At 38.3% G+C, this 21447-nt stretch overlaps 1 protein-coding gene across 5 annotated transcripts in view; it reads left to right on the top strand.

Moving 5' to 3' along the window:
- Positions 1 to 21447, top strand: part of CCDC85A (coiled-coil domain containing 85A) — a 221846-nt gene that overhangs the window by 164253 nt on the left and 36146 nt on the right. For all 5 annotated transcript variants that reach the window (XM_068981418.1, XM_068981408.1, XM_068981402.1 and 2 more), the window contains exon 3: positions 9470 to 9546. In XM_068981418.1, the coding sequence (XP_068837519.1) occupies positions 9470 to 9546 (77 nt within the window). The remainder of the gene's footprint in view (positions 1 to 9469; positions 9547 to 21447) is intronic.

Here is a 21447-nt window from a genome sequence, read left to right as displayed (position 1 = left end):
TTAAATTGCTTGTTTTTGGTGATCTTCTGGTGGAAATTTGACTGGATTTCGAGTTAAATTTGTTTTAAACTGTTCTGGCAACACCAAACTTAGAGAGCAACCAGAGCAGCTGGGAACCAAATGATGAGGACATTCTCTCATTTCTTCAACCAAAAGTTATGGGACACCTTCACACATAGCGCTGTGTGAGTCATAGGACAGCTCGGAGTGTAACTATGAGGCCAAGGACTTGCCATATGGAGTCTCTAGTTTCTGAAGAGAAATGGAAGCTGAAACAACCAGGCACTAATTCCCAAGGAATAGGTACAGGTGGATGTTGGCAAATAGGCAACAAAATGCCATTCTCTCTCAGTCTAAAAACATTCTCATTTGGAAAGAAGAGAAACTTGAAAAATGTTCGGTGATTATTTTCTGGAACAAAGCTAAGACATAGGCCTTGAATTTCTTTTGTGTTTTCTAAATTGGTTTATGTGCACATCATTGGATTTCCATACTCATTTAACTGTTTACTCTTTTACAGAAAATAATTAGTGAAATAAACTCTGAATTGTTTCCAAAAACATATCCCTTGCATGGCACTCTCAGGAGATAGCACTTGTGATTTTTCCTGTCAAAGCATTCTCGGGAAAGGCCTTCATTTCCAGCCTTCATTCTGATTAAAATAAATAGGACAGCACATTGCTCTGTTCTCTTTTCCTTTGAAATGACAGGTTTTTCTCTTCATGAAGAAACATAACCTGTTTCGACACTGACGACTGCTCTCCGCCCTCCTCAGGCTGCTCTCTGCCAGCTCAGAGCCCCTCGCTCAGGGCCCGCTCAGCTGGCCCCTGCCCCAAGCCCCACAGCTGTGATTGCTCCCCTGCCGTCCCCCTCACACATCCCTCCGTCTCAGGGATGGGCTGGGAGGAGATTGTCCAGGTGAAGTTTAAATTCCTTCCAGTGGCATTTCTAACCAAAATGGGTAAACTTATCAATTTAAGCAGATTTCCAGCTGGAAATACTGTGTTCCAAGATGCTAGTGGCAGAAATGCTTCATACTGGTGCATTTCCCATGACTCTTTTTATTCCGCTGTCTCTCCTGAATAGACTCTCTGTCTATTCCTCCTACTCTCCCTCACCTTGACTTTCCTTCTTGCCCTTTTTCACTCTCCATGCACCACCCTCCCCAATACAGAAAAAAAGTTTTTGAGCCTAATGAAAACACATTTTAGATTTTCTTACTGAAATGGCCCACCAGTGATTAGATCTGACATAATCTGAGAACCTCTCCAGTGTTTCCATCCAAAGTTTAATGTTCTGTAGAATGTTCGTCATGTTCAGTGGCACAACCGAATTGATATTGGTTCCATTCAAATACAAACTGTCTTGCCTGGTGTGATTGAAACATGCAGACTTGTCCTATGAAATAGTGTCCTTTCAGGGCACTGTCTGTGTAATTGGTTTATTGACTTGTTCAGTAAATTTTTATGGTGCCAGACACCATTCTAGGCATGTGGAGTGCATCACCCAACACAGCAAAGATCCCTGCCTCCTGGAACTGACATTCTGAGGAGGAGAGATGGGGCTTCTACAGTAAACGTAGCATGTGAATAAGACAGTTTGTATGACAGAAGGTGATAACGTATTTTGAAGAAAAATAAGGAAATAGAACAAGCTACCAGAGATGAGGAAGATGTGGGTGGAGGTGGGGGCAGTTTGCAGATTAAATGAGGTAGGCTTGGTGAGTGTCATTGAGAGGGAGGGATCTGCACAGAGACTTGTAGGAGTGAGGAAATTAGCCAAGCATCTCCCTGGGATGAGCAGCCCAGAAGCTGGACAACAAAAGCAAGTGTGTCCCTGGGATGTTCGGGAATAGAAAGGAAGCCTGGGGGCTGGAGCTGAGGTGCGAGGTTGTGAAGTAAGAGACTTGCCGGGCGTCCAGATCATATGGGGCCCTGCTGGGCTTTTTAAGGACTTTGACTTTAAGAGTATATATTTATTTATTTTGGGCTGCACCGAGTCTTGGTTGCTTGCACAGTTATGGAGAGCAGGGGTGTTACTCTCTAGTTGTGGCGTGTGGGCTTCTCATTGCAGTGGCTTCTCATTTTGCAGGAGGGGCTGTGGGGCAAGTGGGCTCAGTAGTTGTGGCTACTGGGCTACAGAGTACAGGCTTAGTTAGTTGTGGTGCACGGGCTTAGTTGCCCCCTGGCATGTCCGGGATCTTTATGGACCAGGGATTGAAATCGTGTCCCCTGCTCTGGCAGGCGGATTCTCAGCCACCGGACCACCAAAGGAGCCCCAGGACTTTGACTTTGATGTGGAGCAAAATGGTGAGCTCCTGGGGTGTTTTAAAGAATTGACGTGATCAGACATCATTTTAGGAAGTAAACCCTGGCTGCTGTGGGTTTGAAGTAGATCTTGCATGATAATAGATCCAGAAAAGGAGGTAGGGATAGAAGAGAGGACACTTATTAGGAGACTAGTAGGAGGTTGGATTTTCAGTATATTTTGGCAGCAGGCTCAACAGAATTTCCTGATGGGGGGAAGCAGGGTATGTGAGAGGGTGCAGCCAAGTAGAATGCTAAGGCTTTTGTCACAAAGAAAACCTAACAGTCAAAGGATTAAAGTCTAGGTCTAAGTGTAAATAGCCAAAGAGAACACAAAGTTTTTTAAAAATGTAAGTAGTGGAGAAAGGTGATGAGATAAACAGGTCCCAGTTTCAAGCTGCTGTCCCTTTCCCCTTCACAGCTAGACCCCAGAAGGGACTCTCTGCAGCAGAGCCTGTGCACACCCTTCCCTGATTTGGAGAATTCTCTTCCCCAAGCCATTTGCAAAGTTGACTTATTTGCAGCTTCTCTTCCCCAGAGAATTCCCAGGCCAGGCTCCCTAATGCAGCCCTACTTGTGCTCATCTCTCTTCCCAAGATCTCTGTTTTGCTGCTTTTATTTCTCATATTGCCTTCACAAAAGAGTGTATTTGCTTTCCATTGTCTGTCTTCCCCTCTGGAATGTGCTATCATGAACTCACATCCTTATCGCTCTTGCTATTGCTTGCTGCTTTATCTGCAGTATCTAGAACAGTGTTTGGTACACAGCAGATATTCACTATTGGTGAACACCAAGAAGTGATATTACAGGAAATCAACAAGTGTGTATTAAATCCCTGCAGGGAACACCAGCAGTTACTGTGTAGGGTTTAAGGGAATGTTTTAATGTAGCATATTTGGGCAAGAAATGAAAATGTGAAAATAAATAACATATAAATCACTGCAAATGGTGACAGCAGCCAGGAAATTAAAAGACACTTGCTGCTTGGAAGAAAAGCTATGACAAACATAGTGTATTAGAAAGCAGAGATATCACTTTGCTGACCATGGTCTGTATAGTCAAAGCTATAATTTTTTCCAGTAGTCATGTATAGATGTGAAAGTTGGACCATAAAGAAGGCTGAGTGCCAAAGAATTGATGCTTTCTTTCGAACTGTGGTGCTGAAGACTCTTTAGAGTCCCTTGAACAGCAAGGAGATCAAACCAGTCAATCCTAAAGGAAATCAACCCTGAATATTCATTGGAAGGACTGAGCTGAAGCTCCAATACTTTGGTCACCTGATGCAAAAAGCCAACTCATTGGAAAAGACCCTGATGCTGGGAAAAATTGAGGGCAGGAGGTGATTGGGGTGACAGAGGATGAGATGGTTAGGTAGCATCACTGAATCAATGGACATGAATTTGAGCAAATTCTGGGAGATAGTGAAGGACAGAGGAGCCTGGCATGCTGTGGTCTATGGGATCTCAAAGAGTCGGACACAACTTAGCGACTGAACGACAGCAACAGCATAAACAACTATGTAAAGAAAAATCCAAGGACACTCAATATATGATTTCTTGGCAAATGATAAGGGAAATTGAAAGGCATTTATGGAGGGCGAAGAATTTAAAATTGTTCATTTATTGATTATCAGAGGTAGAGACTAGCCCAGCAGCATATGCAGGTAGAAATCTTTGCTGAATCTCATTATAAAGCTGTTTTTCATAACATGCATAGAGGAATAAAGAGTATGGACTAGGCAGAGAGATTATTTGTCAGGGAAGGTGTGGGCCGAGACCCAGAGCTAAGAGAAGTTGGGGCCAGTGAAAAACAGTGAACAGGTTTCCACATGGGAGGACTGGAACAGAAAATAACCATCTCATATTTCTTTCAGATTGCCATCTAGAGAAGGGTCTGACAAGAGTAGAATTAGCTTCATAGATGATGAACCGGAGCAAGACCTGACATCATTTTTTTAACCTACTGAGGACAATTAAAGATCCCATTAAAAATAAAAAATTCTATCTCTGCCAATAAAACAGTTTGAGTTAAATATCCAGGCAAATCCTAAAATGCTGATGCCAACAAGATTTTTTTTTATTAAGAAAAGCATCAAATTATAGTGAGAAATGGTAATCACTTGTACTTCTCGAGCTAATATTAATTCTTAAGTAGGAGGCTGAACTTTGCTTGCCTGAGGAAGAAAGAGTAACACTTTTAGAATCGTAATAATTTTTAAAATATATAGTTCTGAAGACTTTCCCTCAGGAATATGTAAAGTCCTGTGGATGGTGGGATTAATTTGGAACTAATTCAAGGAGTGTCTTTAGAGTTTGGGGTTTATTAAAGAGATTGCCTACAGATTTGAAATCATCTGGCTGTTGGACTTTCTCTGACTGAGGGAGACTAACTTAGCCTCAGAAAAGCTGAGACCTGTAAACCCACAGTGGCAAAAGTCTTCCAGATGACTTTCCTCCTGCCCATCCTTCCAAATCCTGTAATGTGTTTTAGAATGGACCATTACCAAATTTTATTTTTTGCCCTGAAATCTTAAAGACCAGATGGCACTTTGTCAAATCAAAACCACTTAGAAGTTTGACAAACCTTAGACAGTTGCAAATATCAACAGTAAACCTTTTGGGTACAATGATCAGGGTAACTCATGGCTGATTTCATGGATGGGAGTCCTCCAGGGAGAGAAACACCACTTTAGAAACCAAGGGGGAAATTAGAGGGTTTAGTATGTCGACCAGGGTATTTTCAAACTAGCAGAGAAAAAAAAAAAGTCAACCTACTTTATATGACTGAACGCATTTCAGGTAAATTGAAGTGAAATCAAGTCCAAGATGTTCAAGGAGAATATCAAGTTATTTTAAAGGTAAAAGTCCATCCAGAATAACTAAAATCAGGAAAAAATAAAAGACGTTAGAATTTAATGATCTGTGTGAGAAGCTTGACATCTCAGTGATTAGAAGATCTGCAGTGGGAATCCCTGTGATGCCCCAGGAATGAAACAAAATCTTTTGAATGTATGTAGCTAATCCCCGGTGTTGGAGGCCAAATTCACTAGCTTCTGGACTTTATTCTCTCATCTGCCAAATGAGTCGGGATTAGGGATAGGTTAGATTAGGGAATCGTTTAGGTATATTTCAGTTCTAAAAGTGGAATCAATTAGATGTATATTAGTGGAATTCTTATGACTGTTTCTTTGACTTGTTTTATTGCAAGAGATACTGTGAACTCATGTTCCATATAGGTTAAAAAAAAATGAGATACATGGAGAGAATGGTTTCTGCCTTGAAAATGTGATCAAGATTTACCCAGAAAATCTTGAGAATGTCATTGGATTTTCACAGTGGTATTGTTTGCTTCACCTAGCTTTTCTAATGTGTAGATGTTTGTAGATTCCCAAGGGTGGAAATAGAAAATGCCCTTGGCAGAAGTAAAAAGCAAATCTCACCATCTGCATATCTGTGATTTGACATGATTCTTCAGATCCATGAGGCTGGAACGTACCTGGCTTCTCCTCTGTCTGCTCCCAGTATATCCCCTTCTCTTCTTTCATGTAAATTCCTTCTCTCTTCCTTGTTTATAGCAGGGTCATTCTTGTCCATTCTGTAACTTCACTGGCTTCTGTCTGATCTCTGAAGCTCTTGTTGATCCATTAGTGAGGTTTCTTCAGAAGAACTACAGACAGTATTGATCTTGGTGTACTCCTGTTTCACATGATTCAGTTCTGAATATCATGTTATTGCTTTATTTTTTTCCCTCCTTATCTCCCCTCAACTCTTTATACACTCCTTGAAGATAGATCCTTCTTTAATATGTTGGACATAGCCTCATATTTGGCTATTTTCTGCAGGGAATCTTGCTGCTCCTTTGGAACCTCATCCTCACAGTTCTGAAAGCCAAAAATGACATCCTGAAATCTGTTTTAACAGCTGTCAGCCATTGATATAAATGTAGCCATCAGTTCAAATGATAGCATGTTCTAATGCAGTTGTGTGTGTGTACGTGGACATGCATGTATGTATCATTTTGTAATAAAAACATTTATTTCTGTCATATACTTTTCTTGGGAGCACAGCTGCACCCATGCTCCGTGGGTGTAATGAAAGACCAGCTTATCTTAGAGTTGACACCACTCTGGAAGGTCCTTGAGAAAGGAAGGGAAAGGACGCAGCAGCCTGGAGAAGGCACTGTCACAGACAAGGTCAAATACATTCCAGCACACAAAGGGCTCTTCTTCTTTCTCACAAGATTTTATCTTTCCTTTCTGATGATCAGCTAGGACTAGGATGTGGATTGTGGTGTATTTTTTGAAGTGGAATTTCTTACACTTTATCCTATTATGTTTTATTAAAATGTTTACATATTTTCTGTACCATGATCGGTTATGTACTAGTAGTTAGGCTTGCCCAGCCTATGGTGCAGTAACAAATCTTGAAGTCATAAGGGTTTAACAAAAGAAATATTTGTTTTTCTGTCATGTCACAATTGAGAGATTGAATAGTTCCTCAATAGCTCTTCATATAGGGACTCAGGGATTCAGTGATAATCTTCCAGTGTATTCTAGAAAAAAAGTGTGCGTGCTCTACTCCCATGTAAAACCAGTATATAATCAGTTTCTTGATGAACTGAACAGTGAACAGTGTGAATTCTTGTATTTATTTATGCAGATCAGCTATTCTTCCTGTCCCCTCTCCCTCCATACACACATACATACACACACACACACACACATACACACGTACACACACATACATGAGGAGTCTTTCCATTCATTGTATCTGTTCATTGTTAAGTAATAATGGCAACAGAAACTGAACCTGGAAGAACAGGACCTTCTGGAACACAGCACATGGGCATGTAATCTTAAAATGGAGTCTGCGTTTTGAGAAACTTAAAGACTTCCAGTAACTGGCCTTCTCTTCATCCTAACCCCAGTAGTGCCCTGACAGACATCAGTGACACAATAAATACTTGTGTGGAACAAATGAACTCAAAACTTTCCTTAACTCTGCCTTTACTGTAGAGCTAACTTTTCTCCTAATGTTGCCTGTCTGAAAATATTCCCTATCATTTCCTGTCCCCACCCATATTTGCAGTGAATGCTTTGAAACAAATATTTGGACTTCATCTGTTGTAACTTGACAGTAAAAACTGCAGTTAAGGAATGTTTTCCAAATTTAAGAATTTCCCATTTTTTGGAATTGACATGATATGACTTTTGTAATATAAGTAGAAACTTAATGAAGTCATCAAATATGTAAACTGCAAAGATTTAAAGAAGAGAAATAGATTTAAGTGACTGAAGATAGTTATTGAGTTAAAATTCATTCAGTAGCATTTTTCAACTGTCACCTAAATCACTCTGTATAGTGTCATTTCAGCTCCTTTCAGTATCCTAGCCTTAAGGATAGTGCAGTAAGTACAATAAAGATAGGGTATAAATTGTGAACAAAGTATAAAAGGATTTCATCTGTTCATGGTTTACATAGACTGTTTCTGAGCACCTTTTCACTTCAATGATATTTATCAATTTTTTTTTTTTTTAAGAGAGGGGAGCTTGTAGAACTGTGTAAATCAGGGAATCTGTTATACATTCACATTTTGATGATCAGCAAATCACTTATTCATTTGCTAGACTAGAACGATTCATGAAATCAGTAAGTTTGTTATTCATTTATGCCAGACACTTTTTCCCCTCTTGAAGTCCGTAAGGCAAACACATAACATTTCATTGAGCTAAAAAAGAATGAGAACATATTTTTAGCAAATGTCACCAGTTTCCTTTACCTTGTGTTTCTTCTGTCTTGTTGAGAAATGCTCAAGGCAAGTCATCACCATAGGCGTGAGATCAGTGGATGATTCTATTAATGTTAGTGATGGGGACTTCTGCAAACATTTATGAAAACAGACAGGCTATAAACCAGTTAGGGGTGAGTTTAATTTTTATATTGTGAATTACTGAAGTTTCTTAGGTGTTTTAAGAAAATAAAATGTTATTTTGTTGCCTTGGAGGTCACAAAATGGAACTGGGTTCATATAACCAATTTTCATATATTTTTTATAGAGTTTCCATGATGAATTTCAGGTCAAGATATTCATTTGCACACATAGTCATCCTAAGCGCAGACTATCAGGAGCTTCAAATGCTGTCCTCTTAAATCCACTACCAAGTTGGCCTTGCCTCTTACTCTTGTATTTTTGAGGCTGAAGAACATGCACTGAGGATCTGTTGCTTTAATATTAACTGTGGAAGTGTGCTCTGAAGGGATTCTTTGGTCATGTACATTTCACTATACCTGAAGTATGTTTGCTGTTGGCTAAGGAATGAATTTCAGCTATGTTGCAGTATGATGCTGTGCTCTGGATTATTTTTGGTTTAATGAAGAAGCATTGCTGTGAAATGGTTGCTCAGAATGAAACTCCACCTTTTCCACATGTGGACCACATTTTCATAATGTAAAGCTATAAAATCTAGTGTTTCGTTATGGAACAGATACTAGCATGATGCTGATTCTGAGCTGTCAGCATACACCTGAGCATGTTGAAGAAATGAAAACAACAAATTTCAAGTCTGCCCTGATTTACCTAAATAGGGAAAAACTTGAGCCAAAATCAAGTCAAAATTCAGACTAGCTTTATTATTTAGCCCTTTTGTAGCTGCTTTCTAAATACAGTCATAGGTATCTATAGATTTGTGAGAAGAACAAACCATTCCTCTTAAGATTTGAAAAGTTTATTGAGAAAATGAAGGGAGCTCAGTGTTCAAAATATTTTATTTTCAATTTTTTAAAAGACCTTGTAATTTAGCTTGGTTATAATGAATATTATAAGAAGGCTTATGTGTGGGAAAGCTCAAAATGCACAAAGTAAGTAGAAAAGGGGGAATAACTATCTTCAAAATGTCTAATGTTCTGGAGGCTGCATGGTGTGCAGACGCCTACAATCTTACCACCTATATGTTTCTCTGATTCTCCTTAACATTGTGCAATTGTTCAAACTGCTTAGAGTTTTAATGGTTTCTGTTATAGTTTTTCTGGGGTGAGATCTTTTTTTTTCTAAATATCAGACTAAGTAGTCACTACCTGATTTAAATAAATGGAGCCAGAAGTAGCCTGACAGTGTACCAAACAAGACCTGTGTGTATAATGTGAGTTCTTTCTTTTCAATTTTAGAATCAACCTTGTCCTATGTTAGGCAGCTGGAGGCAAGAGTAAGACAGCTGGAGGAAGAAAATCGCATGCTGCCCCAGGTGGGTGACTTCTAGAAGCTCACAGCTAGTCAGTGTCATTTGAGTTATAGTATTTTATTTGGAATTTAAAGTCTCAATTACATTTTCTCCTTTAAATGATAGACATCATTTTGTCAATAGTCATTCATCAATGTACAGCATGATTGCTTTTCATAATGAATCATCATATTGTCCAGAGTCTTAAGCGTGATACTAAAGGGTACATATGTCTAAAATAAGAATGTTGTTACCATTTTGTAAGAAGAAGAAAGAGAAAACAAGAGTAGAAAGTGCTTTGATGGTACTGCTCACATCTGTCATGCATGTTGTTGGTGAACATAGGGAAGGGACTTTATTTCAGGGGAAATGTGCTAATTTACAAGCTAGGGAGAGCTACAGGTAGTTTGAAGATTTCATGTTTTAATTAAATGAGTACTTTCTAAAATTTTTTCTGATATAATTGAACACTTAGAGTGCAACAAAAAAATGACAGTAATTGCCAGTTTTTACCTTGGGGCTTGATTTCTTTTCCTGGGTGAATATAAAATGGTAATTTTTATGGGATTTAAGTCCTTGCCATATATTTTACTTAAAAATGTATTTTACTTTTTTCCGTGGGCTGTTTATCTTGAAATGATGTTGGTTGAGGTCATGGTTCTTGGGAAATGTTTTGTTGAAGAGTTTAACAAATCTACTGATTTGGCTTGGTTTCCTTGACAGACAGGTAAACAGTATTTTAATAGTTCATAGAAAATAATTTTCTCAACATTTAGTCACTAGTGTTCTTTCTACATTCTGGTGACTTTTTCTTTTCATTAGTGACTAAGAGAAAATTAAACCTCTAATAGTAAACAATTTAAATGTCAAGAAAAAGAGTGTTTATAGTTCAGGAGAAATATAAACATTAATACAAAGAATTAACCAAAGACTTTAGAAAGCTCTTTTAGGTCTTTTAAATCTTGTTTTTAAACTAGTTTTGCTCTCTGATGATGGTTTAGGCTGTCAGGTACTGCATGTAGAAATATCTCTTTCTTTTATTGGTCAGTCATTGGAGATTAAATGAAATGAGGCTATTTCTTACCCTTCGCAAACTGTACATATGTCAGTGCTCATGATGACAGAAAGGTTTATTTGCATTATGAAACAAAATACTACTGGTAGGGTTTTTTCTTGTGTTCTTTTATACTTTTTATTCAAAATTTTTTTTTTACCATTTTCCCTTTTATATTGGATTCAGGGTATGACTGTCCTAATATCCTTAACTGACCACATCTAACTTCTCTGCTCCAAGAAACCTAAGAAATATGATTAGTTTATTTACACATGTTATACCATCTCTGAGGCAGCTGGGATTGTAAGCAACAAAAAAAGAGGGAAAAAAGAGATATGTTTCTTGCTTTTCCTCTGAGTGGGAATTGAAATTTACACCAAGTATTGAGTATATGTATGTGTGCTGTCTTATTGCAAAAGAGGTACAACATATGGGAAAATAATTATATAATTGATTTTTAAAAATCTATGAAAGTTTGTTTTAGAGGTCTTGAAGGGAGATCAGAAGAGTCCTCAACTATACCTGATATGTACATGTATATTTAAATATTTGCATAGTTAAGAATAGATGATATTACTTAATTTTTTTACAAATTCATATGATTTTAAGTGCATTGCTGTTTTTCATCAAAGAAGATTGCTATTGTTTTTGGTTTTGGTTTTCTCTACAAGAAAGGGCTAAGAAAACCATATTTTATTGAACCTAGGATGTTATTAATGTGGGAGGCACCATTAGCATATGTACTTTTCAGAAAGAAAAAAGATGTCAATTATTGTCAGATTCTTGCTGATTTCAACGATGGACGTTAAGAAGGAAAAACAATTTTTTTAGAATTCAGCTTTTTATGTGTCTAAAGTACTTTAATGCAGAGAAGATCTGTTGTTTGCAATACTCCCTTGGACTTATGCAATGAATATAATCTGACACAGTTCAAAAATATTATTCATTTTAAATTTCTGTACTTGAGAGTGTTGCCTTGATTTATAGCTAAGTTAGATATGATAGAATCACCATTTGCGACTACTTGTATAAATACTGAAATGAAGTGAAATTGGTGAACAAAAACTGAACAAAATGAACAATAACAACAAAAAAAATCTGAAATGAACACAGACAGTAGATCAGATGTGAGGATGGAAAATAGTAAATGGACCTCAGAGCCATGGGAATCATGTCAACTGAATCCTTGTAGAAGTCTGAGACTTGGACTAAATAACACAAAGACATATGTAACTTATTCTTAGAAGTTTAATCATGAAATTTCCCTTCAGAAACAATTTCTGACTGCATGATATGAGCTGATTTGCAAGGTCAGTTCCATGTGACAAGCTGACATCCCTGAATAAATTAGTATCAGTATCTGTACACTTGATTTTCAATTATAAGAACTTGTTCACTGTGCCTTGATTAGAAGGTATTATTTTTTTTTATTCCCAAGTTTGTAAAAAAAAAAAAAAAGTCCACTTGTCTTTGGATAAGCAGGAATAAGAATATAGTAGACAATTGGAATTCCAAGTGTATCAGATACCTTTTGTGGCTATAGAAGGTTCCTTGCTGTTGGTTGAGTATTTAGACTAAATTACATAACCTTTCCTGGATGAAGAAATCTCCTTAATGCCTACTTTTATTCTTTATATAAAATTGTATATAATGAACAGAAAGTCACAACTTTGCCCTAGAAATACGTATTTAAAACTAACCAGGATGAGTGTCATAAATGCTTGTGGATTTTTCTCTGGGTAGTTGCAAAGGCTTCCATTTCCTAATATGTAAATGACAAGGTTTCTCCTAACTCTTACATTTCATAAGCATAAGGGTAATTAAAGCTTGGGTCCAGTGTTACACCCATGCAAAGTTACCAGGTCCCAGAATGAAGGATTTTTTATAAAATAGAAAAATGTAGTGAAGACTCAGTTTGGTTCTGTCTGGTGGTGAAGAGGAGCTCACAGGAGGCATGGCTGAAATGTCAGTGTGGCTGCTGTGGCAGGTCATCACTAGTAAGCACAGAATTCTTTGCTGTGCTACAGCCTTTGCACTATCCTCCAAGGACAACTAAGCTGCACCAGAAGTCTGGTTTGTAAATACAGTACTTCAAAGGTGTCCTAAAGTAAGAACAGTCTCATTAATTTCAGAAAATGCATTATTATTATTTGCTAGGTATTATTTTAAAAGAAAATGCTTTTTTATACTGGTTTTAAAACTTTGTGAGGACGACAACATGAGGTCTACCCTCTTAATGGGTTTTTCAGTGTATAATACAATCTTGTTACCTATTGGCACAACATTGTACTTTAGATCTTCAGAACTTACCTTGCGTATTGAAAATTTTACATGTGTAGATTAGTAACTTCTCATCTCTCCCTCCCCCTCTTCCAACTCCTCGTGACTACCACTCTAGTTTTTGCTCCTATGAGTCTGACTGTGTTAGACACCTCATCATGTAAGTGAAATCATGTGATGTTGGTCCTTTTGTGACTGGCTTCTTTCTCCTGCTGTAATATTATCATTTGATCCAGCAATCCCACTTCCGGACAATTTACCCAAAATAATTGAAATCAGGATCTCAAAGAGATATTAGCACTCTTATGTCTATTGCAGCACTATTAACGATAGCCAAGATATGGAAGCAACTTTAAATATCCATCAGCAGGGGAAAAGATAATGAAAATGTGGTATAAACGTACAATAGATCATTATTCAGCCTTTTAAAAAAGAAGGAAATCCTGCCGTATAAGACAACATGGGTAAACGTTGAAAATGCATTTCTGAAAGTTGGCATAAATGGTCATTAAAAATAATGTGGACCTGGGGTATTCTTCCTTGAACGCATAAACTGACAACATTTTTTACTAATTATGTTTAAAAATGTTTCAAACGATGGCATCTACCCTCTTATAATACATATAATAATAAAACTGCTCAGACTGGTCCATCAACTCCACTATGTATATACTTAATATGGTGAAAGTTGCTTAGCCATTTCTGACTCTTTGCAACCCCATGGACTATACAGTCCATGGAATTTTCCAGGCCATAATACTGGAGTGGGTAGCCTATCCCTTCTCCAGGGATTCTTCCTGACCCAGGAATCGAACTGGGGACTCCTGCATTGCAGACAGAGTCTTTACCAACTGAGCTATCAGGGAAGCCCAGTTAATATGGTATAAACCCTAAATGAAGATTGTGTGTTACTTAAATAAATGTAGTTGCTATCTATGAAATTACACTAACTTTCAATTCTAATAAGGTAGATTTACCCACAAGGTCATGCATAGCCATTTGTAACTAAAAGACCCGAGATGGTATAAAGTTGTAGTTATATAAAATTTATTATTATTTTGGCTGCACTGGGTGTTCATTGCTCCATAGCATGTAGGATCTTAGTTCCTGAACAGGGGTTAAACTGGCATTCCCTGAATTGGAAGGCATTCCCTGAATTGGAAGGCAGATTCCTAACCACTGGGCCACCAGAGAAGTCCCAGGAATTTGTATGAAATTTAAAAGGAACATACCTATTTCATGTATATTTATACATAAACACAATCTTGCTCTGGAAAAATTATAAATTTTCAAGTCTGACTGGAACCTTAGTTTTGTATCAGATTGGACAACCCCCTCCTTTAGAAAAGGTATATAAGGTTCGCAGAGGCTGGGAGTATAGTCCTGGTCAGACAGCTAATTACAGACTGACTCAGGCCAAGATGTAGGCCTGTTCAGCCTTCTTTCTAGTGTACACACAGTGCCGCCTTTAATCATTTCATACCATTAACTTAATTCACTGGAATTAAGCTGCTGTATCTATTTTTGTCCTACTGTCAAATTCTTTTTTTAAACATTTATCTTTTTTTTTTTTTTTTTTAAAAAAAAGGGCTTCCCTCATAGCTTAGTCAGTAAAGAATCTGCCTGCAAGGTAGGAAACCCACATTTGATTCCTGGGTCTGGAAAAACCCCTGGAGAAGGAAATGGCAACCCACTCCAGTATTCTTGCCTGGAGAATGCCACGGACAGAGGAGCCTGGCGGGCTACCATCCATGGGGTCACAAGAGTCGGACATGACTTAGCAACTAAACCACCACCATCTTAAGAATTAACATGAGACCTGAGTAGCCATCTAAGATTTGTTAGGCCTTTATTTCTGCTTTAAGAGAAATACTGTTCTTCAGGCTGCAGTATCCATCATAAATGAAAGAAAAACATATTTTAGAGTCTTCTCCTCCTTGACACATTTTCAAAATACTTCAGAATCATAAAATTGTATTATACAAACATACCAACTCATATCTGCATACTTAGAAATTGATTTCACAGCATGTGGTCCAAGATGGTCATTTGTTCAGTTGATTGGGAGGCAGGTGGGCAGGAAAATTAGTAGATGCAATAGTGGTTTTTGAGGCATATCCCAGTGACATTTGATATTTTAGCCAAAATTCAAAACCCTTACTTGGATCTCTTTACTCATTCCATTGTCCTCTTTTTGATGGTCACAAAGATTTTTTTAATCCAGACCTAACAGATAACATTTATGTGCTATGTCTGAGATGCAGTCTGTTCACCAGGAGAAAATATCTTAAAGTGGGTGATGGTTACCTATCTGATGATTTTATTATAAATACTATCCTTTGAAGACATCAGTTACTTTTCAGATACAACCATAAGGTAAAAACTAATATTTTTAAAGCTATTTTCACCCATCTTGTGTTGAGTTTGAATCTTGCATCACAGAGAGGGCTAGAGACAAGAAACAAGCAGTTTGCTGAAAATTCGAAGTCAATTAAGTACATTTATTACAAGTCTTACTGGGAAATGTGTTTTTTCTTCTAATGCTCTGGCACCAGCATCTGCTAGGAAAGCATTGTATGTCCTCTGTGCGCCAGAAACCCTCTCCAGAACAAACCACCCACCTCTTGAGACCAGCATTTTAGAGCCAGTTTTCAGTGTTGGTGCCTAGCGTCCTGCGCCGGCCCTGTGCTCTGGGTTCAGCAGTGTGTTTGAAAGGCACTGGCAACTTGGATCACCACCGAGTGGGCCCTTCCAGCAAGTGTTTCTATTTCTGTTGTGCTAGCACACACGCAAGAGGCTAATTTTAGGAATGGAAATGAAAAATCTCCCTCTCATGTAATTTGGTTGCAATGTGGCCTCAAAACAGTGTGGTCTTTCAGTGTTCTGGGCAAGAGGCAGGGTCATTTCTAGAACTGTTTCTGAATAAAAGAAAGAAGCTGTCACTGTTCCCAGAAGTGCTGAGGAGGGTACACAGGAGCTGAGGAAATCGAGCCCCTCACTTCCATGGCAACACACTGCAGGTCCAGCGTCACATCTCAGAAAGGCCCCCTCACCGGTGTGCTTCTGCAGACTGCCAGGCGCTGGGCAGAGACGAGGCTGGGGGTGCTTCTCTCCGATGTGTAGATTTGCCTCCTGTGCTCTTCCTGTTTTGGAGCTATTTACTGATTGTGTCCCTCTTTCTCCTTTCCACATTTTTCTGACTTTATGTTTTGCAAATCACTTTTGCCTTATCAGGTCGTAAATATATTTGGCTTTTCTTGAGCTATAATTGCTCTGGAAGGAAAATACAGTCACAATTGCACAAAAGGAGACACACAGTGATGCTTTCTAGGAGGCTTCAAGTGAGTGGTGGTATCCTCCTGTTGTTATTTGCATGTGACACTCCTGAGGAGTAACTCGTGCAAAAAGATTGTTTTCATGGATAGCAGTTCTAATTATGTTGCATGACCTGAGTAGAATCGGGATGGTACTGATAGGAGAGTTTAGTTAAATCCATTAAGGGTTGGTTGCTTCTAGTCGTATTTAAGGAAAAAATAGACCTCCACCAGAAGAAACAGTGCTTGTGGAATATGATTTTCTCTAAATCACCATGATTTATATAATTGAACACAAGGAAAAAAAGCTTTTCTGTATGGTTCAGTAGAGTTTTCAAAGGACAGATGGGTGCTACACAAGTGGTGTGGGTGTATTGGAATAAAAGAGACAGATAGATATGGAAAGTAAATTAATGGAGGAAAGTCATGCTGGAGAATCTAAATACATGGAGACTAGGTTAAGGGAAAAGTGAAAATCTATCAGAAAATATAGAAAAGTAAAGCTCATAGGAAAAATGTCTATGGCAACATGGACTCTCAAAGGGGTTATTTATAGCTTTCCTCAGTGACCCTCTTCATGCTTAAGAATTCTTGTTTGAGAATCTGCTTCATGATGAGAAATCTTATTTCTAATGAGAGAAAATTGATGAAGTAGAAATGCAATAGGAAACACAGCTATACTACTTATTAAACTTATTGATATAATTATTGATTTTAAAAGGTACTCAATTATTATGGCTGTGGTGTCAATAATTTGTATTTAACAATTTTTTATAGCTATATTGGTATGTTAGTAATTCAATCACAAAGGCATGTTTTTTAAAAAGGTTTTTAATTTGTCATCCATCACCATAAAAATAGCAGCAGTTTTGTTACCTGTCTGTGGCAGAATTTATCACCAAAAATGATGGGACTTGCTGAGCACAAAGTTTTGCTGTATAGTAATATCAGCTAGAGTCAAAGAATGAGAAGCAATATGGAGGAATATTGGGGGAAAATTTGAGATGGAACTATAAGAGAGATTAACGATGCCTTGTGCTCTTTACTTACTTTTTTTAATCCAGAGTCAAGTCAAACAATTTTTATAAGGTAGAGATGGAACAGTCTTCCCTTTCCTTGCTCCTTTCTAAGGGTAAGAAAACAGTCTTATCAAAAGTGGTGGAGGGCCTGCCCTGGTGGTACAGTGGCTAAGACTCAGCGCTCCCAATACAGGGGGTCCAGGTTCAGTCCATGGTCTGGGAACTAGATCCCGCATGCCACAACTTGAGATACCATGTGCCACAAAGAAGACCAGCTCAGACAAATAAATAAACATTAAAAAATGTGATGGAAAATGTTGTATCATATTTGATTTGGGGATTAAATTAAGTAAATTAAATACTACTGAAATATGGATATAAAAATGTAAGTTATGACACCATGGTTAGTTGACACTTGTGAAGGTGCTGAGACCCCCATTGGAGCACAGACTCATTCTTATCTCTGTTTCCTGCTGGACGTCAAGACAAAGAGGTATCTGAACCATGTTCTATCCTCCTCTTATCTCTGGTTCCAATCTTTCCTACAGTGGAGTTTAGGCATTTTTTTCATGTACGATCTAAATGTTCAGTTTGTTTCTTTGCTGTAGCTTGAGGAAGTGTGTGGGCTTCCCAGGTGGTACAGTGGTAAAGAATCCACCTGCCAGTTTAGGAGATCCAAGAGATACGGGTTTGATCCCCAGGTCTGGAAGAACCCCTGGAGGAGGAAATGGCAACCCCCTCCAGTATCTTGCCAGGATAATCTCATGGATAGAGGAGCCTGGCGGGCTATAGTCCATGGGGTTGCAGAATCGAACACTAGTGAGCACACACGCACGCTGTTGCTGAGGAAAATGTGGAACTTAGAATAAAAATTAAAATTGGTGTGTCTTAGTAATTGATAGTTACCTATATCTTCAGAGTGGAAAGTAGACAAACATAAATGTAATATAGGCAACATCTGTATTTCCTAAGTATAAAAACAATATAAATATAATAAATACAAGTATAAATACAATAGTGTAATATAGGCAAATAATTATATTCTTTGACAAAGGAAGACAGTTTGTCAATATATTTCCGAGTCAGTTGAGATTTTCCTAAATTATATTTTAAAAGCTATCATTGTGTGATAAATAAGCAAAACATAACTAAGTTGTTTTTAAAAAGCTGAGACATAGTCAGCCATGACTTTGGACTCTTGTTAGTAAACAAGTAATTAATGGAGTCACTGTGAATATGCTAGACCAAGCACCGACTAGGAATTACAAGAATTAGGACTTGACCTAATGAGCTGTTGGACCAGGACGGAACCCTAACCTCTGTGAACTTTAAATGCCTTGATTAAAAAGGAAGATTGAATCAGCTGTATATATACACATATCCCCTCCCTCTTGGACCTCCCTCCTACTGCCTTCCCCTCCCCCCAGTCTCACCCCTCTAGGTCACCACAGAGCACGGAGCTGAATTCCCTATGCTATACAGCAGGTTCTCACTAGCGATCTATTTTACGCATGGTATTGTATATAAGTCAGTCCCCCATGTCCACATGTCATTCTGTACATCTGCATCTCTACTCCCACCTTGCAAATAGGTTCATCTGTACCATTTTTCTAGATTCCACATATATGTGTTAATATACAATATTTGTTTTTCTCTTCTGACATCAGTCTGTATAAGAATTACAGATAGTGTCTAGGTCCATCCACGTCTCTACAAATGACCCGATTTCATTCTTTTTTATGGCTGAGTTAATATTGCATTGTATATAGGTACCACATCTTTGTCCATTCATCTGTTGATGGACACTTAGACCGCTTCCATGACCTGGCTATTGTATATAGTGCTGCAGTGAACATTGGGGTGCATGTGTCTTTTTGAATTATGATTTTTTCAGTATAAGGACTCTCCATACTGTTCTCCATAGTTGGTATATCAATCTACATTCCCACCAGTGGTTCAGGAGGGTTCTTTTTTCTCCACATCCTCTCCAGCATTTATTGTTTGTGATTATTTTGTTCTTGTTATTGCACTGAGTTGTTCTGCATGGGCTTTCTCTAGTTGCAGTGAGCAGGGACTGCTCTTTGCTGTGGTGTGCAGGCTTCCAATCGAAGTGGCTTCTCTAGTTGGAGCCCAGGCTCTGGGGCACACAGGCTTCAGTGGTTGCAGCTCCTGGCCTCTAGAGAGCTCGCTCAGTAATTGCGGTGCACTGGGCTTAGTTGCTCCAGAGCATGTGGGATCCTCCTGGGCCAGGGATTGAACCAGTGTCCCCTGCATTGCAAGGCAGATTCCTAACCAGTGGACCACCAGAGAAGCCCTATTTTTTGAAGATTTTTTTTTTTTTAATATATTGAGCTTCATGAACTGTCTTCATGTTTTGGAGATTAATCCCTTTTCAGTTGCTTTGGTTGCAAATATTTTCTCCCATTCTGAAGGTTGTCTTTTCATTGTGTTTATGGTTGCCTTTGCTGTGCAAAAGCTTTTAAGTTTCATTAAGTCCCATTTGTTTATTTTTGTTCTTGTTTTCATTACTCAAGGAGGTAGGTCAAAACAGATCTTGCTGTGACTTATGTCAAAGAATGGTCTTCCTGTGTTTTCCTCTGAGTTTTATAGTGTCCTAATGGGACACTGGAAATCCATGACTTTTTATCCAGAGAAAGTTTGTGTGTATGTGTAATGTATGCACAAAAGAGGTGCACCCTTTTTAATTCTAATAGAAAATTCCCTAAAACTACAACTTGACATTGTATTGGATCTTTTATTTACAGGTGTATATTGTACGTTATTCTACCTCATTGTGCTCTAACGTTAATGAAATTTCCTCAGATAACTACTAAATTTAAGTTAATATACAGTCTTGTGTATAAAACTTTGAGGTTCATATCACATCAAGTATGCATATAATGGGGCTCACATTCAAGTCTGGGCCATGTTAGCTTATGTATATTTTGAGAGATAATGTACAGTCCCCTTAATGTTTATTTTTATTCTTTATATAAAATTATATGTAATGAACATAAAGGCACTCATTTTCCCTAATAGTATACACATTTAAAAATAACCAAGATGAGTGTAATGATTGCTTATGGATTTCTCTCCGGTCAGATACAAAGGCCTCTGTTCACTGGAAAGCGTAGTTCCTTTCAACCCTGAACATTCTGAACCCAAGGACAAATAAAAGTGTGTGCGTGTCTGAAACTGCAAAACCACCAAGCCCCAGAATGAAGGGGTCTGCAGTCCAGAACAGATAGAGAAATGCAGCGACGACTGAGTTGGTTCTATCCAGTGATAACGAGGAGCCCACGTGAAATATGGATGGGTATTATTCCTCACCCCGTGAGCACAGGCTCTTTGTTCTTCCATGCTTTCTGTGGTACTCCACAAGCATCACTGAGCTGTGCTCTACATCCAATTTGTGAATACAGCATTTCAAAGAAAGTGAAGTCACTCAGTCGTGTCCGACTCTTTGCGACCCCATGGACTGTAGCCCGCCAGGCTCCTCTGTCCATGGGATTCTCCAGGCAAGAATACTGGAGTGGGTTGCCATTTCCTTCTCCAAGGGATCTTCCCAACCCAGGGATCAAACCCTAGTCTCCTACATTGCAGGCAAATGCTTCATCCTCTGAGCCACCAGGGAAGCCCCCAAAGTATGAACAGCCCTATTACATTTTGAAAATGCAGTATTATCTATTAGGTATTATCATTTGAGAAGAAATGCCTTTTCCAGGTTGATACCAATGATAGTTAAAGATCACCAGAACTTAGGATATTCCCTCTTAAGCACAAAAACTAATGTGAACATTTTTTAAAAAATCATATTTAAAATATTTCAAAGGATTTTATATAATAAATGGAGAATGATATTTCACATGATTTTTTAAATTATGATGAAAGAGAACATCAATATAGGAAATGTTGGAAAATCAACTTTTATTATTTACCTCTAATTTATGCCAAAAAATGTGTATCCTTTATTCTAAAATATACTTCTCAGGAATTCAATTCTGAGAGAAGCCAAAATAAAGTACTATGAAAAAGAGATGACAAAGATACGGCATATCAGACAGTCTTTTGCAGTGTGACTGGACTGAGGAAAATAATGCAAAAGGCCCTGCATGGGAATCAAAGGTGGATATACTGGGATCCACAGGAGGGAGAAAATGTTCTTTCAAAGGAAACTGATTTCTCATTGGTGACTGTAGACTGCAGACTAAAGCATCTGAAACAGCAGCCAGCACGAAGTGAACCAGGCCTTTCTTTG

This window comes from Capricornis sumatraensis, chromosome 1, assembly GCF_032405125.1.
Source record: "Capricornis sumatraensis isolate serow.1 chromosome 1, serow.2, whole genome shotgun sequence".
In the NCBI taxonomy this organism is placed as follows: domain Eukaryota; kingdom Metazoa; phylum Chordata; class Mammalia; order Artiodactyla; family Bovidae; genus Capricornis; species Capricornis sumatraensis.
This window is presented reverse-complemented; position numbering and strand designations above follow the sequence as displayed.